At 41.1% G+C, this 19,104-nt stretch overlaps 1 protein-coding gene across 1 annotated transcript; it reads right to left on the bottom strand.

Annotated features, from left to right (window-relative positions):
• Positions 1-429: 429 nt before the first annotated feature.
• barx2 (BARX homeobox 2) lies at positions 430-13,458 on the bottom strand. The gene is made up of 4 exons (XM_061827813.1): positions 13,272-13,458; positions 6,766-7,084; positions 1,513-1,597; positions 430-752 (listed from the first exon to the last, which is right to left on the bottom strand). The coding sequence occupies exons 1-4, from the start codon at positions 13,456-13,458 to the stop codon at positions 444-446; spliced, it is 900 nt and encodes a 299-aa protein (XP_061683797.1). The 3' UTR covers positions 430-443.
• Positions 13,459-19,104: the final 5,646 nt, after the last annotated feature.

Here is a 19,104-nt window from a genome sequence, read left to right on the forward strand (position 1 = left end):
CTTTATTACACCAACTTGTCTGGAGAAGCGATAAACAGGATTTCCAGCAGAACCGCTGAAGTTGTGAGGCCCTAAAGATTGTACTCGTAAACGAGAACGACGGTTTATCCGGGCAAGAAAATCATGAAGCACTTTGGCGTATCTTCTGAGACGTGAATTCAGTGCGCCTCCAAAGACTTTGTTCCCCAGGATTTGCTTTTTCTTTGGCTTTTCTGAGACGCCGCCACAGAGTGGGCGGGTGAAAAGAGAAAGAATTGGATCCAAAAGAATGAAATTTGACGTTTGTTTAAATGGTAGCGAAAACCAAAATGTTTCGTTCATACGTACATTGAGTGTGTGTAGCTCCTCTGATAGCAAACGTGTGAGTAAAGTGATCATGAGGCACTATTTGTTTGCAGGGTTTGGGGCGGGGGGGAATGAGTCTTTGGTTGTGTTCTTGTTGCTTAGCTCTCTGCGTGAGTCTCTGAGGGTATTAAGAGAGGACTTGCCTTCTCCGCGCCCTCCGCCCCCCTCGCCAGGCTCTGACGTTGTGGTGTGGGCGACGGCACAGAGCTGTGAACGTCAGGATCCAGCTGAGGCGCAGTTTCTTCTGCGTGAGCCGGCGTGGGGTTTCCCTCCATCTTTCTCAGCTGCTCCTCTTCTTCCTGCTTCAGCCGCCGCTCCTCGGCTTCTATTTCCTCGGTGGTGGGAATTGAGTTCTTCTTAGGTCTGCCCTTAGGCTTGGTAGGTGCCTCCTGACCTCCTTTGAGCACCTACAAATACACACATGATCTCTGTGGACTGTTCTCGAAATAAATGACTTCAGTAGTCAAAGGCAGCGGCTGCGATATAGTCATCAAGGGAAGACATACATGACTGCGGGATGCCCTTTTTGCACTCGTTTATCTTCTGAGTTAACAATCTCACTTGTTGACCTGCCCCCCCTTTGACAAAGTGTTTTTGTCATTACCATCACTCACTCCTTCGACCTTGCCCCCAAAAGTGGATCTTCATTATTTCAAGCTGTCTGAAAGGATGGAAAGGAAGGATGGAACAATATGGAAAGCATAGTGGAACCATTAAGCCAAAAAAGCCCGTACAATTTGGAAACTGACCAAAATGTATCTAAACAAAATACTGTGTGCCTCTAAAGTTACTGCACATCACATGTACGTTTTTTTTTACATTATTGACCTGATTAGTAATATTTTAACAGTATACATACATCTTGATTTCTTTAACACATTTTTTTATTTTCTGTGCCACCTGAAGATTAATTAATTGTGACAATTAATATTAATTGTCACACAAATAGGTCCATCCATCCATTCATTTTCCGTAGGACTTATCCTCACTAGGGTCGCAGGGATGCTGGAGCTTGTCCCCAGGCAGCCTCTGAGCAAGAGGCATGGAAAACCCTAAACTGGTTCCCAGTCAATCTCAGTACATTATTTTCAATGGGAAAATTCCATTCGGACAGTATATCGTCCAAGGATTCTAAACTTTTAGCATCTATAATATCGTATCACTTACCATCTTCTTCCACTTCATGCGCCTGTTTTGGTACCATGTCTTCACCTGAAGTTGTGTGAGGCCAAGGGACTGTGCCAAGTCTAACCTGAAATAAAATTCAATGTTTCACAATTGCTGCTTGGAAGAAAAAAAAGTAATTAAAAAAAAAAAAAACAGTAACTGTCTGTTTTGAATGACACTGTTAAGAAACAAGGTCTAATGAAGTGAATGCTTTGATTTTATTACTACAGCTAATAGCGGAACTCCATTCAGAAACAGTGCCTTTGAATCCTGTATCAAAGATGGCAAGTTTGAATGCTCTCACACCTGCACTGTTTGAAACATCTGCAATCAGCAATCTGAGTTTGCAGAAGTAGTGGATGCATCCACCACATGTGCATGTTCCCTGACTAGCACGGCTACTTGCGCTTGCATAATCTGATCGCCTTTCAATTTAAGAAGGGGAAAAATGCTTATCTGAAAACGAATTTAGTCTTCTACTTTTTTGCAAAGTCTGTCAGAACCGGGAAATCTTCACAACTACGTGTGTTATTTTTATACTGTGTTCAAGTCAAGAAATATCTGTAAAATGAATCACCTCACCTAATGAAGCTTCTTTGTTTAGAGGAAACAATTGAGTCTATTTATTTGCTAACTACTTCCTTTCAGGCTATGACTAACCGTTTAGTTTTGGGTGTAACAAAATATAATTATTTCCGTTGCCATGATGCCAATGACGATCACAGCAGAGAAATTCCCCCCCAAAAGAAATCATTATTTTCTATTTTAAGATACAGTAAATCAAACAAAAGTACCAATATGTTCAACACAAAACAGTAACACTGTTAATAATATTACCAAAAAAACAAACAAATATTTGTCCTCATTCCAAATGGAGGCCTTTCATCACAATAGAAATGTGGAATTTCGCCTTCAAATCTTTTGAGGGTTTATATATATATTTACATATAAGAACAGGTGTAAAACTCAGGGCCCGGGTGCCAGAATTGGCCTGCCACATCATTTTATGTGACCCACAAAAGCAAATCATTTGTGTGAGACTCCATCATTTTTCCTCAAATCTGAACCAAAATTTATTTCAAACTGTGATAATGTTGAGATATTGCAAACTTTTTTAATCAAATCCCTTTTTCCTCTTTTTTACAGTAATTTGAACCATAATTTAAGACGCTATTACCAGTGACCTATTTTTACAAAACTAGTTGTTCCTCAATTTGTTCTGTGTATGTAATTATATGATGAGGCAATTGAACATTCATATGGTTTTACAGTCATAACAGCCACGTGAGCGAAACAGTAACTAAAATGTGCCCCATGACATTCAGAATCCATTTCAGCAGCAGCTTTTGGTTTTTATTTGGCTTTTTGTGGGTATGGTAAAGAAGAAACTCATGGCAAAAATTTTATGTATTGTGATTTTCATTCCTTGTTCTCAGTCTTGGGTGCTCATTTTAAAACAGCTAAATCAGCTACAGTAGAGAGTATGTATTGAGAACAAGGAAGGTTAAGTATCATAATTATTGTTGGAATGTTTTGATGTATTGGAGCATAACTCACCTCTCATGAGGGTTTTAAGATTTTGAAGTTAGTTCATCTTCATAACAGCACTGGAATGCCATATTATTGTCAAGGCCAAATTATCGTCCAACCATGCGTACACAAAACGGGGGTTTTGATCACTGAGCCGTTATGCTGTTGGCGATGTGATTTAAGAGGAGACAGAGTGACTTTTCCAACACCTCTAGCCAAGTTCAAATGAGATATTTAATATTACAGTGCGTTATCCACAATGAGATGAGATACATCTGACTTGCAGCTATAATAGATTTACTCATCTCAAATTCAGTGCTCAACCATGCATGTATGCAGGAATGTAAAAGTTCATAAGTGGTGCTTTTCTAATATATCTATCAATCCATCAATCAAATATTCAAATATTGTCTGACTTTACATCAAGGCCTCAATGCCGTATTACAAAGACTGTGGCGCTACAGATAACGACAACAACGAAAAAAAGCAGTGTAGTTCACACCATTTTATTGTATGAAGCTAAGCGTCCATTATATACACCTGCACGTGTTTGAAAGATTTGACGTAATTCGCTTTAATACATTTGCTTGCATTGGCCTGAGTTCCCTTTTTTCATGAATACGGCTGTGTTTCCCCCCCACCCCCCTTCTTCTTCTTCTTTATTTTACCATTAAAGAGCTCGGGGGTGAAAACATTACTCTTGTCTGAACTAGAATGCTGAGGTAATACTCTGGCTTGGCCAAAATTCACATTACACGAGACGTTCCCCACGGGACAAATAAAAATTTACGACGTTAGCTTAACCACCGCTTGATAATTGCGTTTGCGGTTTTGTGGAGTTGTGTGTACGTGCATGTCTTGTACTTTGGAAATGTACTCTATGCCAGATATGCAGGTTATCAAAATGTCACAACTTAAGTAATGTTCATGTGCCAGGGCAAAGCTAAAAGTCCCCTGTATGAATGTTTTTTTCTTAGCGATATGGGTTGCATGTTGATAATAACAGATTAAAGCATCAACACTTGCACATGTATTACAACTCTGCCTTTGCATAGATATTAATGCTCAGTTTTGATTGGCACCATCAGAGAGACAATAATCAGGAACCATATTTCACTGAATGGTGTACTGTATTGTTCCACCTATTGTTTTGTGCATGAATGAGAGGGGGGCAGGGGGGGTGAAGCTCCAGGGAGAAGAGATAGCAAGGGTCGGTGGCTTCAAATACTTGGGATCAACAATCCAGAGCAATGGTGAGTGTGGTAAGGAAGTGAAGAAACGGGTCCAAGCAGGGTGGAAGAGTTGGCGGAAGGTGTCTGATGTGATGTGACAGAAGAGTCGCCGCTAGGATGAAAGGCAAAGTCTATAAAACAGTGGTGAGGTCGGCCATGATGGACAGATTAGAGACGGTGGAACTGAAGAAACAACAGAAGGCAGAACTTGAGGTGGCGAAAATGAAGATGTGGAGGTTCTCGCTCGGAGTGAGCAGGTTGGATAGGATTAGAAATGAGCTCATTAAAGGGACAGCCAAAGTTGGATGTTTTGTAGACAAGGTTCGAGAGAGCAGAGTTCGACGGTTTGGACATGTCCAGAGGCGAGAGAGTGAGTATATTGGTAGAGGGTGCTGAGGATTGATCTGCCAGGCAAAAGAGCGAGAGGAAGACAAAAGAAAAGATTGATGGATGTTGTGAGGGAGGACATGAAGACTGTGGGTATTAGAGAGGAAGATGCACGAGATAGGCTGAGATGGAAAAATATGACACGCTGTGGCGACCCCTAATCGGAGCAAGCCGAAAGGAAAAGAAGAAGAAGATTGTAATTCGGGATTGGCTTCGATCCTAGGTGTATCCCCCCACAACTGACCCGTGACCCGAATGAGGACAAGTGCTGCAGAAATTGGACGTGGCATTCTCATATAATCGGGATGGCATTAGTCAGGCAGCCCATTCATTGTGTTTGAGGCTAACATGAACAAGCTAAGCGGCAGTTGCGTGGTAGGAGCGGCCTTATTGAAAAATTCTTCGGTACCTGTCCCCCCGCCGACACGCAGGCTTCGGTAGGAACAGAAAACATGTAAGGTGTTACATAATTGATAAAAATAAAAATAAAATAAAAAAGAAGTAACTGTCTTTTGCTGCATTTGCATATAAAATCATCATCAGATACAGGTAGATATTTTATTTTTATTTTTTTAGTAAAAACTTGGATTATTTGGCAAGATTATAATTTGAATGGGCAGCACGGTGGTCTCAGATGGTAAAGCGTTGGCCCCACAGTTCGGAGGACCCGGGTTCAATCCCGGCCCCGCCTGTGTGGAGTTTGCATGTTCTCCCCACACCTGCGTGCTGTTTGTCCCGATATGCCCTGTGATTGGCTGGCAACCAGTTCAGGGTGTACCCCGCCTCCTGCCCATTGACAGCTGGGAGAGGCTCCAGCACACCCCGCGAGCCTCGTGAGGATAAGCGGCAAGGAAAATGAATGGATGGATGCGGTAAAAGACAGTTGTTGATTTTAAGCATGTATAGGCCACTTTCAAGATAGCGAACAGCCCAATAAGTGAATAGGTTGTCACAATATAGCTCGGAGGGCCACAGAAAAAAAAATGTTGCGGGTAAAGTTGAGGAATCTTCAGTAAGGTTAGTTGAGAACAGGTGGGTGCCATTATTGGGTAGAAAAGGATCTTCCCTGAATTGCTCACAAGCAAAGACATTGCGAGGTGCACCATTTTGTGGACAGTTTAAGGATGATGGAACTGACCTTTTTGGGCTTTCCAAAGGCAGCCACTTTAAAAATTGCAAGGGGGAAAAACGAGTTAGTGGCAACTGTTTTCAGCTAAATCAGTGGTCTTATTTATCTCAAATAGTAAGTTTCTTTCGGCTTGTCCCTTTCGGGGTCGCCACAGCGTGTCATCTCAGATGAACGCACATATGTTTGGCACAATTTTTACGCCGGATGCCCTTCCTGACGCAACCCTTCTCAGGGAGTGGAGGCCCCAGTGGGATACGAACCCACAACCCCTGGTTTATCAAACCAGTGCTCTAACCACTGAGCTACAGGGCCTCTTCTTATTTATCTCAAATAATATTTAATATGTGAATGTGTGAGTTGTCAAAGTCATCTGGCCTGCTAAATGCTAACTGGCTGTTAGCGTGTGTGTCGGGGTGTGTGTGTGGGAGGGGGTTCTTGGAGGTGTTAGCTTCCTCCAACAAAAAAATTATTTTCATTTTTTTTTCTCCACTTGTTTTAACCCACAGTGGGTCATGTGAATATGTCTCACAAACACCATAATGAAGTCAGGCGACACGGTGGTAAAACAGTTTGGGATCCATGGCAGGGGTCATGTTTTATTGGATTTGACTTTTTATTTTTATTCTGTCAACATAGAAATACCATTTTATTTCAGTTTGTGTTATTAAGTCGTGAATGGAAATGAAAATTTTCTTTGAATATTTCAGTATTAACACATTGGCTTGACAAACCTTGTTTAATGGAACGTTGACTCATTGAAAAATTCCTTTACAGATTCCTTTAGGATTAGAATTTGAGCTGAAGTAACCTTAATTTGATGGTCCCATTCAACCTTCTAATGCTTTGTAGCATTTTTTCATGTCTTCTAATGATGTGAAAGGTGTTAGAGAATAACAATAGCGTGAACTCGATGACACAACGTGCAGGATAACTTCAGTAAAAGTCAAACCTATTCTTATTAATAACTAGACCGACCTGTCAGGTGTGGAAAGGTACTTTTGCTTCTGGAACTTCTTCTCGAGCCCCATCAGCTGCAGCTCCGTGAAGATGGTGCGGCTGCGACGGGGCTTCTTCAGGCGGGGGGTGCCGCGCTCTGTCTCCGAGTCGCTGCTGATGCTGAGGGGCGTTTGGCTGGGCGACGTCTCGGAGCCTCGGCCGTGCTGGGGTGACAGTAGCGGGAGGTGGCCTGGCACTCCGCCCGGAGACGGAGGTGCGTGTGGGAGGTGGCCGGGGTGGTTGGGGGGCTGCCGTGTGATGACCGAGAGGAGTGGGTAGGCACGTAGTGAAGAGGAGCCTGAAACATCACACACACACACAAACGCACAGGATTTAAATCCCTTATAACAATGTAATAAACACTGGAGCAACAGATGAAAGCAGGGTCACTCACTGTGAGTTTTAAGGAAGCTCTTATCCTGTTATCGACCGCGTGTAATTGCTCAATTATTAATTGCCCGGTGTTTGGTGTGAAAAGTGTTTTACTCTTGGCCTTGTTCTTGTAAAGGGCGCTGACCTCGATGACGCAGGTTTGTGTTTTACACCGCTCCTCTCGACCCTTCACATGAATGATTATTTTGCATGTCGGGTTAAATATGAACAGGTGACACAGTGATGTACATGCGCACACTCAATCAGCCATAATAAAAACCTCCAAAATCAAGTCAAACATGGTCCGATGTATTAAAGTATGAATGTTTTGTGTGTGTGTGTGTATTTTTCTCTCTTTCCTGTGATCTCCCACTCGTGGATGCAGTCATGCAAGTGCACACATATTCGAACCTGCCCTCTGTCAGAGCGCGCAGAAGGAGCAAGACGCCAGGATCAATGAAAAGTAACACTTGTCTGGAGCCGATAGGAGGGAAGTGGAGGGGGTGAGTAAGATGTTTAATTGAATGGATGCGGTGAGTCAATGAAAGTCGATGTCACACAGTATCTCCCAGAAGCAAAGGCATCAAACAAAAACGGCCTCGCAGAAAATAAAATAACAACAAAATCTATTCGTGACAACAAAAAAGTGCTGATTGGCGTATTACTGACGAGTCTAAAGTGCCACTGTCATGAAATGCATGATTTTTAATTTGTTTTTAATGAAAAAAAACGTCAGCCGGTATGGACCCATGCCTTTTTTTCACCACAAGACTTGATTTTGACGCATTTGGCTTTTTGTAACTCCCGCCATGAAAATCCTCTCGAGGTATTTGTTTTCAAGAAGAAGCAGGAAGTGACGTACGGAGCAGGAGCATCCTCAAGCGGACTGGTTTGTTTCTATTAGTTTTACCCGCGGGAAGGTCGCTCGTTATTCCTTCGTGTTAGCTAAAATGCCGGCTTGTTGCATTGCTGGATATTGCTCCAACATTCGGGAGGATGGATTTACCCTTCATAAGTTTCCAAGAGACCCGGTTCATCGTGAAAAATGGATTCCACGGGTGCAAAGGATGAGAGGTTGGTGGGTTCCAAATGACAGGTAGGTGTGTATACAGATACTTCAAAATAAACAATAATTGGGGGGGCGGGGGTAATCCATAAATCAGGGGTGCTAAATGTGTCAATCTGCGCATTGGAAGGCTTCCGTTCAGCACCCGCTGAAGGACGGCCTCCGCAGGTCTTGTGGATCGCTACCGGCCTTGTCAGTCGCAGTGGCTCATCTCCGCTGCGGAACTTGACGTTTATCACCGTCACGCGGAGGTGGATCGGGCGAGGAGGTGGCTTGGCCGTGCGTGGGCATCTCCCACTGTAGGGGCCGCAGCGTGTTTTCAATGGCGAATGTCCGGGGTGACGTCACGGGCAGGAGATGCACCCAATATGGCGACCACTTAGATGTCGAATGACACTTCCACAACTTTGAGCATGGATGACGGGCTCTCCGCTCATATTTATTTTTTCGTATAGACATTGAAGTGAATAATGTTATATGTATTTTTCATTCCACTATCTATTTTAGAATGTTTATAGGGATGACACTTGACCTTTAAATGTGTGTACTCACTCACTCACTCACTCACTCACAATCAAGACATTCTGGTTTTTGTACTTGCTGCCAATGTATTTTTGCATATGAGCCCTGCGATTAGCTGTTGACCAATCCAGGGCGTTCCCAGCATCTCTCCCAAAGTCAGCCGAACTACGCTCCAGCTCACCCGTGACCCTCCTGAGAAAATGGATGGTCATATTGAATTCAGACATCCACACACAGCTGTATGTAATGTTGCGGCAGAAGAATATAAATCCACCACTTATCAGCAAAGTGTTATGAACCTGACTTTTTTATGTACCGTATTAGCGTTGCACTTGTAGGCGAAAAATCAATGACAAATAAGGCACTTAGAGAGAACTCCAAGCGTGCCTCGTCTTGCAGTGTCGTAAAGCCTATAAAAGACTCTTACATATACTGTAGAATCTTCGGAGACGTACAAGAAGCGGAAAGCATACATGATAATGGAGGGTGTCATCGTGAGCATGCACGATCCATACATGCACCTATATGGGCACACCTGCTTGCGCTCGAGACAAACACCCGCACACACATGTACAGTACACACACACACACACACACACGGAGGTACAGGTACAAACACAAAGAGACAGTGCCTGCAGCTGACGATGACATCATGTTAAGGTGCTGAGGTCATACTACAGTAATCCTCCCTCATGAGATTGCTGCAGTTCCAACAGGCCTTGACAAGATTTCTTTGTGTGTGTGTGTGTGTGTGTGTGTGTGTGTGTGTGTGTGTGTGTGTGTGTGTGTGTGTGCACAGCTACTAGTTAGGTTTTAGCACGATGCGTTTCTCACAATAAATCATCTCCGTTGACACCTGTCATATCAGGTAATAACCGTATGAGTTGTAGTGCTGCTTAAACTGTTGAATAGCAAAAAAAGGAGATATGATTTGTCGGGTTGGGGGGGGGAGAGAAGACATCCTTTCAGCAATGCGCTTGACGTTTGGGTGACAGACACACAAAGAAAGAGCAAAAGAGGAGAATGTTAGCGTCGCCGGTGACTTTCCACTGACGGCATGGACGTCTCTCATGAGCTCAAATCTGACACGCTGTTGACAAGAGCCACGTCCTGTCAATAGGCTACAAATAAACTGTTTAAGGAACTGCAAAGAGCACAAGTGCAACAGATACGCTTGATAATCAAGGTCGCTATGTAAGAAATGCTTAACGGTAATCATTACGGCTAAGAATAGATCAAGATGTTCAATTTCCTTTTTATTACGGACACTATCAACAACATTTCCTCCATTGGGCGCATACATACTTGTTAACGAACTGTTCTTACAAGAATTTAGAAGGGAAGCATACATAAAGGGAAGCACCGAGTTACATTTGAACTTGACTGTTTTCCAATAGTACACTTGAACTACAATTGTACACGGTAGACTGTCAGACAAGACAAGACGAGCTTGTGTCATGTATGTTAGTCTTATAACCACCCAGAATATTTTTATCCAATTTGAAAGTACCTACAAATGTGTTTGTTTTTATTTTTATCAGGAAAACAAAACAAAAACACAACAAATTTCTAAGGTGCAGCAAGGGGGAAATTAAAAAAATATCAGGATTTTTGGCAGGGATGGAAAAAAATGTTTTTTTTATATAATCAAGCCACATCTTTGAATTTGGAAAGCAGATGGAAAAAATGTGCTAAGGATTAAAGGAGAAGGTAAATATAGTGCACAACCTTCTAAAAAGTAAAAAAAAATACATGTGTTATTGTTATTATTTTTGTGTAAGAATAAAAAAAATCAGTGTGATGAAAAGTATGTATTTCCAAATTTGGGACATTTTTACAGGTACATCTCAATAAATTAAATTTGTCTCAAAGGCTTTATTGAGTTGGTTAGTACTCAAAGTGAAGTTAAGGTACACAGTAGGTGGAGGTGGTGGGTACACAAAGGTAGAGGTGCATGACACGTATTTCATTATTTTTATAGTAAATATTGCATGCATAATTTCAATTAATTTTGATTATAGCTTACACCAAACGAAAACCCCAAATTCATCACCTTTAGACACTAAAATACAGTATTGTGAAGCAAAAAAAATAAAAATAATTATTTTTCATGGAAAAATATGCATGAAATTGCTATTTCATGAATGTCTATAATGTATGATTGATAAAATAAATAAGTGTATTCAAAGTTACTGTAATATAAATCCATAAATAATTTAATTTAATTGAGATTTTAATTAAGAAAGCATTGTTAGAACAAGCTTGTCTGTATGTATAGGCATATTTATATTTTATCTGTATACAGTACTATCAATACTTGTTCCTTTATTTCTTCTGTTGGCATTCATGCTAAAATATAGTTTCCTTCCACATTCAAGGTATTTTTCATGACTATTTTCTGCTTGAATTCAAATGCTTTTTAAAGTAATGTGTAAAAACTACTCTTATGGATCCCAGAAGTGATACTCAACAAAAAAAAAAAAATCAAATGTGGCACTGAAAAGTGGATATGACGCCATGCCGCGGGGCTTTTACTGTCCCTCAAGTTAGTACATTTCGCAAAATTGATGAATTGAATTATTTTATTCAGCTTCAGGACACAAAAGAAAAAGGCATTCCCAGACACGCAACTGATTGAATTACGGTTTGATATGACAAAGCTCAAATCTAAGTGGAAGCAAAAAGCACACTGCAGTTAAATAACTTTAAAACACAAATCATTGTGTCCTTTTTCTTTTTTGTATAAATGTTGACTGAAAAGTGTGTGGGTGTGCGCGTGTGTGCGTACTGGCTCGCATGTGTTGACACAGTCATAATCGGGCCTAACAAGGCAGCGTTTTGCTTAATGGCAGGCTTTATTGTTTGACACAGATTTGGGGTTTAAAATGGGATGAACTCTCTTTCGCTCGTTTGGATTTCACTTTAAGCCTATACAAAACCATCACACACATACACGAACCCACGCACAAACACACTTTTCTTGTTTTGATTGGATTTTTGACCAGGCTCTCAATTGAGATTAGGCCACAGTGGGTGTTGATCTTACGCAGCTAAAAAAGCCCTGCCCCGAGTCTCCCATATGAAATATGCTGTTCGCTTTTTAGAACACATTACCTGATCTGTGTTAAAATGTAGAAAGTGGACTGAGGAAGTAGCAAAGGTATTGATAAGCAACAATTGGTTATCGGCACCTTGCGGTCACGTTCTTTCGCCACCTACGTCGTTTAATGGCATCTGCTGGTAGTAAGGGGTCACGACATCCCTCAACTCCTCGAGTTCGGTGCAAACTTTCACTGCCGAGGCCCACGTCACCCTCACGGCTTCTATATCAAGCCCTTAAGGCAGTAGATGTTGTGGGAATATAGTGTGTCTCACGCCCCCGCCGCTCCAAATAAGTGGGTGCCGTGTCCCGACGCCCTGAAGCGGGTTACTCTATCCATCGAAGCGGTGCGGTGCCAGCCGTAGTGCCCTCTGGCATACACCGTATCACAGTGATGAGGGGATCACTCCTCCTATTTTTGTATCCCCCTCACACCCCACCCACCACCACTGCCCATCACCACCAACACTGTCATCATCAAGTTGCGCTGGCTATTATTGCAGACTTTAGAGCAATTATCTTTAATGGTTAGTGGAGCAAGCAGTACCACGCATGCTACTGAGAACCCCCTCGAAATGAATTGACAGCTCTATATATCTATACATCTATGTATCAACAGAGCTATTAGCTTTATAGTTAATTATCTATCCATCTATCTATCTATCTATGGAGCAACAGAACTATGTAGCTTTAGAGTTACGTATCTATCTATCTATGTCATTTTTTTCCTGGTGAATAACATTCAAATTGAACACATCTGTGACACTGAATACATGTTTTGTTGCTATTTTAAAAAAGTTTGGCGTGATGTCTCCACATTTTTAGTAAGAAAACTTGCAGGCAATTTTGATATATTATGTAATGTAATGTAAATTTCCTAAATCTGTTAGAAGCTAAATTAAAACGGAAAATTTCAATGGAGAAAAAAGGCATACAAATGCCTTCTTGGTTTCATTTCTTAACATAAATTGTCATAACTTACACATAGTCAGCCGCCCTTAGCCGCAAGGGATCATTTAACTGGCTTGATTTTTAAAACTTCCACAAGTAAATTTATACGAAAATGCTTTGAAATCAGCGGAGAAGACAAAGTATATACAGTACATCAAAAGGATAACTGGGTTTGAGCAATAATTAGTCATTAAGTGGCTAGAAAATGTTTAATTTCAAATTTCAAATGTTGTACAACTGTCAAATGAATGTATTAAACATGTCACGTTTTGTATCCATTATATATATATATATATATATATATATATATATATATATATATATATAGTCTATATATGACATTAAAATGCATTCAATATTAAATTTGCCCAGTGGGTAAAAGCGTGCGCAAAAGTGAGCCAAGCGCCCTTTACGCCCGCAATTCCTTCAACTATTTGAACTTTTCGGGTGCGTTAAGATGAGGATTTTTCTTACCCGAACATGAGTGAAGAGGCTTCGGCCGGACGACGAGCGACGGGCACACGGAGTAGAGGGAAAACTTCTCAAAATAATCACAAGCCTCCTTGGAGAGGATCTCGTCGATCATGAAGGTCTTGTAGCGCCGCCTGGCAGCCTTCAGCTGGCCGGGGGAGGAGAGCCTCACCTCGGCTTGACAGTGCATGCTGGCTGGCTGGCTGGCTTCCTGGGTGGGAAAGTGTCGAAACAAGTGCAAGGAGACTTGGAAGTGGGGGGAGGCCGGGAGAAAGCCACTGGTCTCGGACACTTTTGCTACACCGCCACCTCGACTACTGCGCTCTCATTTTATGGCAAGAACATTCGGTGGAGGCTGCACGAACGCGTGCACGAACCCATATCCACTTCTATATAAACCAACACGCATCCTCTCTCTCTCTCTCTCTCTCTCTCTCTCTCTCTCTCTCTCACTCTCTTCCTCCATCTGTTCCCACCCTCCTCTGCATGATGGACTGTCCCGACCTAAACCAATCGCGGAGGACTAATTTATCTCAATTCAATCGTTCCGTTTTTCTTTTGCTATGTTGAGGTTGGAAATAATGCACTTTTTTCGGTCATTCAGTCCCCCGCCCTATCTGATGTAGTATACAGTTAAGATAATTGAACATGGATTAATTAGCCCAGTTCAATTAATTGTAGAGGTATAAGTGCACAATGTATAACAATGCCAGGTATTGAGGGAGAATCAAGATGCCAGTTTTGGACTAATGACTTGCTTGTCAAATACACAAATATTGTATTTTAATAAAGACCGTCAATCCACCCTGATGAAAAATTTTCTATAGAACATTTCTAAAGAAGCACAAAAGTAAAACTATAGAACTTTAGGAGCCAAGTCCTATAGAATTTCTATAGAAATTCTATTGTTCTGTAGAAATTTGATAGAAAATCACAGCCAAAGTTCTGTAGAACAAGTTGTTCTGTACAAATTCTATAGATTTCTACAGAATTCTATAGATTTCTATTGAATTTCTATAGAAAATGTTTAGCAGAGCATCCATCCATTTTCTTCGCCACCTATCCTCACGAGGGTCACTGGGAGTGCTGGAGCCTATCCCAGCTGTCAACGGGCAGGAGGCGGGGTACACACTGAACTGGTTGCCAGCCAATTGCAGGGCACATAGAGACAAACAGCCGCACTCACAATCACACCTAGGGGCAATTCAGAGTGTCCAATTAATGTTACATGTTCTTGGAATGTGGGAGGAAACCCACACAGGCACAGGGAGAACATGCAAACTCCACACAGGCGGGTCCAGGATTGAACCCGGGACCTCAGAACTGTGAGGCCAAACGCTTTACCAGCTGATCCACCATGCCACCTGATAAAGACCGTTTGACTTTTTTTTAAGAAGTGAAGCAGTGTTGGTAGTAGTCAGTTGTGGAGACACTTGTGAGCATGACGAAAGGGTTGGCGCTGGAAGATGCCAGGTGCGTTATCGGTCTGCTGTATCGGATCACTTTACATTATGATCACAGCAATAATAAAAAAGTCGTGACGAAAGCGCATTCCGCGTCAGTTAGTTAGTACAATACAAATTGGGAGCAGCATTGTGTCAATATGATTTTCGCACTACTGAACGTGTTTATTGAAGTGTCAACATTTAAATATCATCTGTTGCGTCCGCTCTGTGATAAAGCTGTCTGCACTGTTTTAAAAATTGAGACGGTAGCTTCTGAAACATGAGCTATAATCTGACGACAATTGTCGGTTGCCCAGTCCGTGCTTCTAAATGAGGTTCTTTCATTCTGAACGCAGCCACCTCCAAAGTCATGAAAAAGATTTCAAGGTTCATCAAGTAAGTTGTGAAGTTTAGGACACGTTTAAATAAAAAAGAAAAAGCTGTGAAAATATTTATGATATACTGGGTATATGTTTTTTTTTTTTTTTTTTTACATAAAAGCCTGGACTTTTAACAGGGGTGTGTACACTTTTGAAATCCACTGTAAATACTGTAAATTGATGTGCCGGTCGTGGCTTTTGTTTAATGGGGTTCTCTTAAGAACCGCAGGAGTTACAAAGCTGTCCCCACAAAGTCCTTTTTATAGTTTGCTCAGATAAAAACATAAGCAAAATTGAGTTTGAAATACAATCATTATTACAGTTGTAGTTCATTTAACTTATATAAGGTGTGAATAAATTTTTTTAGTTATGATTTGTTGTGGGGGCATTTAATTAGGGCTCCAATGTATGTAGAAACTGGCGGAAGATTGTATGTCTTTACCTGCGATTTGCTTAAACCAAGCGATGACTTAACTTGGATTTTTTTTTTCTTCCCCATGTGACTTGTAACTTTCTCCTGACTCGCACATAAGTGATTTAGGACCATCTCTGAATTCTGCTAAATAAAAAGATAATTTTCCCATGACCAAAAAAATGTTTTGAACTTCTTTTTTATTTACTGCTAATTGCTATAAAATAAAATACAAATGCAAGTTTAGTTTAGTTTACACTTGCAATTAAAGTGCAGTGTATAAAATGAGTGTCTCTTATTTTGTCCCTTCAAATTAATGACTACAAAATGGCTCAAAATAGGGCATAATTATTTTTAAGTTATAACCTTAAAAAGTGCACAGTTTTGCTATTTACTGAAGTGAAATTATCAACATTTTAAATATAACTTACTTTTGTGAAAATACAGTACCTGTATGCTGTTTAAGATTCTAATGGTAGAACATTATTACAGCTATAGCCTAATTTAAATGACCTTTAATCTGTAATTTAGATTATATTGTGTGTATTTTCACTTTTAATACAATAGAAAGGTTTTTAACAAAAATACATACCAAAAAATAAGATACAGAATTATATGATCAAATTATAAAGGAGATTATTTGGGGAAAAAATGAATGGCGAGAACTGTGGCACATAATATAGTACACTATTCACGCTACATGTGTTGTGTGTGTCTATATATATATCTATATAAATATATAGATATATATATATAGACACACACACACACACACAGAGACTGTATATGAACCTATTATTGTGGACTTAATTTCAAGGGAGTTGTCCTTAATCAACACTGATCTTTATCATTTTGTTCCAAATGGTTTTCTATTAAAAAGTAAAACTTTAAATAATGCAGTGATTCTTTTAAGGGTTAATAAAGTAAAAGTTAACTTTATGTTCTGCATGTTATTGAGGAAGGCAAGAAATTGGAGATATTTTAGAAACTGTTGCACCTGTAAACACTGTACTCACTATACAGACTTGCGGTCACTTCATTAGGGACACCTCCACAATATAAGGACACACACACACGATTACCAATTACAACATTTCATAAAAGATTTCTTATGAGACTAAAACTTTTTTTTTTTGTACTGCTACTGTATTGGACCGCATTCTATTGCACAGTTACATATAATGATGTGGCCAGTAAATTGAAGGTAAACTTGAGGAAATCATGTACAATGCACACAGAAAGTAATGTTACAATAAACAAAAATAATTGTTTAATACCTCTCACTCGCCAAAAGCATTGCTTTTTAAAGCACGCAGGTCTGGAGTTCTTCAAATTATGCAGGTGTACAGTAATTTCACCTCGAAGGAAGTCTAATAAATATCATATTCAAATCTATGTGCAAGGACAGTAGTTGTTGAAGGCTGGGGGAGTGATGTGGGTCACTGGGGTGGGGCGGACTTGAAGTAGCTCCAGCAGCTCGCAGGCTAATCTGACCGCTTCAGAGTAGGAGACGCCAGCCAGATCAAGCAATTAAAGCAGTAATACCACCACGTGTCACAATAATAATAAAGGCCTTCCGCCTGACAGCCAGCAGAGGATAGAATTGATTAGGGCACACAGAAGGGTGTAAATACACCTTTACTGCCACACGAAGCTGACGCTGTAATTGTTCCTCCTTTGCGACCGGGCAGCTTTAAGCGCTTTCGGAAGGCTAGATTATAACCTCGTCGTCGGTTGCTATGGGACGTGATCCTCACTTTGTTGCCGGGACACCTAGGCGGGGATGCGAAGAGAACGAAAGCAACATGAGACGCCGCGGATCAAAGCGGCTCCTGTTCCGAGAGGATTGTCCCGGAATAGCCGGTCCGCGCCCGCTTTGGGGTGACGAGAAAAACCTCCGCATAATTGCACTTATCGGAGTGAACCGACCGGATGACAAATCCGCATCAAGCCCTGAAAAAAGAAAAATCTTAAATAGAAAGGTCACATGTAGGAGCTGATCATGTGGTCGGGATACATTTACCGCAGTAATTGGCTTCATTGAAAGGATATGTGTGGCGCCACCTGTAGATTACTTCCTAACCCACAGCACAAGCATATTAGTTACACAGTGAGACATTTATAGGTGCACTTAAGGCCACGCGTTCCACAGCCAAACCCGCAGCGTTCAATGGACCTTTCCGACTTGTCAATCACTCGTACAATAATAGCCAATCAGATAGCCGCATTGTCTCAACCCCTGGCTTGAACACGCCCCTCTCGCTGGATTGTCCCACGAACAATGTTGGTTGTCAGTAGCGTGCGCTTGGAAAAGTTAATGTTACCAAGAAAATGGTCCTATGCTTGGGGAACGTGCAATTCTACGGAGCCCTTAAAGGGACATTGAAAAAAAGAAATAAATAACTGGATCCTAATTGTAATGAGTAACAATGTCATCGTAATGAGTAACTTACTCATCATAACTGAGTAAGTTACTCATTACAATGAGAGGGTCGGAAAACGGCTACCAGTGGGTCGTAGCTTATTTATCTGATAGCCGTAGCTTCCTGGGTTCAGGTAGTCGTGGCTTATTTACCTGCTAGCGGGAGCTTCCTGAATAAGGAATAAGGGTCTTTAATACATGCACACATGGAATGGACTAGTTACTCATTACAAAGAGAAAGTTTCTCATAACAATGAGAAACTTACTCATTACAATGAGAAACCAGTTAGTTTTTTTTTCCCCTCAATGTCCCTTTCGGGGCTGCGTACAATTCTGATGAAAGATATCCTGCTAGGTTACAAGGGTCCTGGTTGTTTCTTTTTCCAAAGCCTAAAACACAGTTGAAGAAGTGTCCAGAATGGATTAAGGCTCGCGGAAGAGCGCACGTGCAACTAAATGTGGACAATATCAACAAACACAAGGGTGTATGTTCGAAGGTAAGTGAGGGAGAAGTATCTTCTCAGAGTTTGATTGAATGGACCTTCCCGACTGGCGATCTTCAGCTCCGCCCCCCTTTGCTACAGTTGGCATGCCACATAATTTTCCAAAATGGTGACTGAACATAACAGGTTTGAACTGGATCCTCTATCGCATATTCCAGATAATAGTGGGATATTTTTTTTTTTTTTTGCTAAATGCGTCAGACTTGTCCAAGAGAGTTCAACAGAGAAGTCTCAACTATCTCATGCAAGGATATGTACACGGAATTAAAATTTTGGATGAAGCAGGACGCAACGTCAGAGTTAGGGTGAAACATTAGCGATCGATGCAAAAAAGTTTTGACACCTCACAGACTTCATACTGAAATCCAACAGGTTAAAATTGTGGAATCATACTGCGCATGTAAAGCAGGGTGAGTACTTTTTACTTGGAAAGATCACAAGTAATATCATTGTAGTCTTTATAAGTGAGTGGGTGATACAAATGGGCAAATAGACATTTCTCTTGCATGACACCACGCATTTACGTATCACGAACCCGACCGACTCTTCGACATAAAACATGACACACTTCATTCAGCAGGTAAACGATACACTATCAAAGTGAAAGTTGTTCTCCTGCAATGTATAAAGCACTGATAATAATTCAATCAAACTCAAAGATACTTCTCCCTCAC

Source organism: Syngnathoides biaculeatus, chromosome 8 (assembly GCF_019802595.1).
Source record: "Syngnathoides biaculeatus isolate LvHL_M chromosome 8, ASM1980259v1, whole genome shotgun sequence".
In the NCBI taxonomy this organism is placed as follows: domain Eukaryota; kingdom Metazoa; phylum Chordata; class Actinopteri; order Syngnathiformes; family Syngnathidae; genus Syngnathoides; species Syngnathoides biaculeatus.

Bases quoted from the DNA above. Each gene is read 5' to 3' on its own strand.
- barx2 (XM_061827813.1), bottom strand. From the start codon at position 13,458: ATGCACTGTCAAGCCGAGGTGAGGCTCTCCTCCCCCGGCCAGCTGAAG. The intron at 7,085-13,271 runs GTAAGAAAAATC...GTGATGTTTCAG, and splicing joins GCCTCTTCACTCATGTTCGG to GCTCCTCTTCACTACGTGCC. The intron at 1,598-6,765 runs GTCGGTCTAGTT...ATTTTATTTCAG, and splicing joins TACCTTTCCACACCTGACAG to GTTAGACTTGGCACAGTCCC.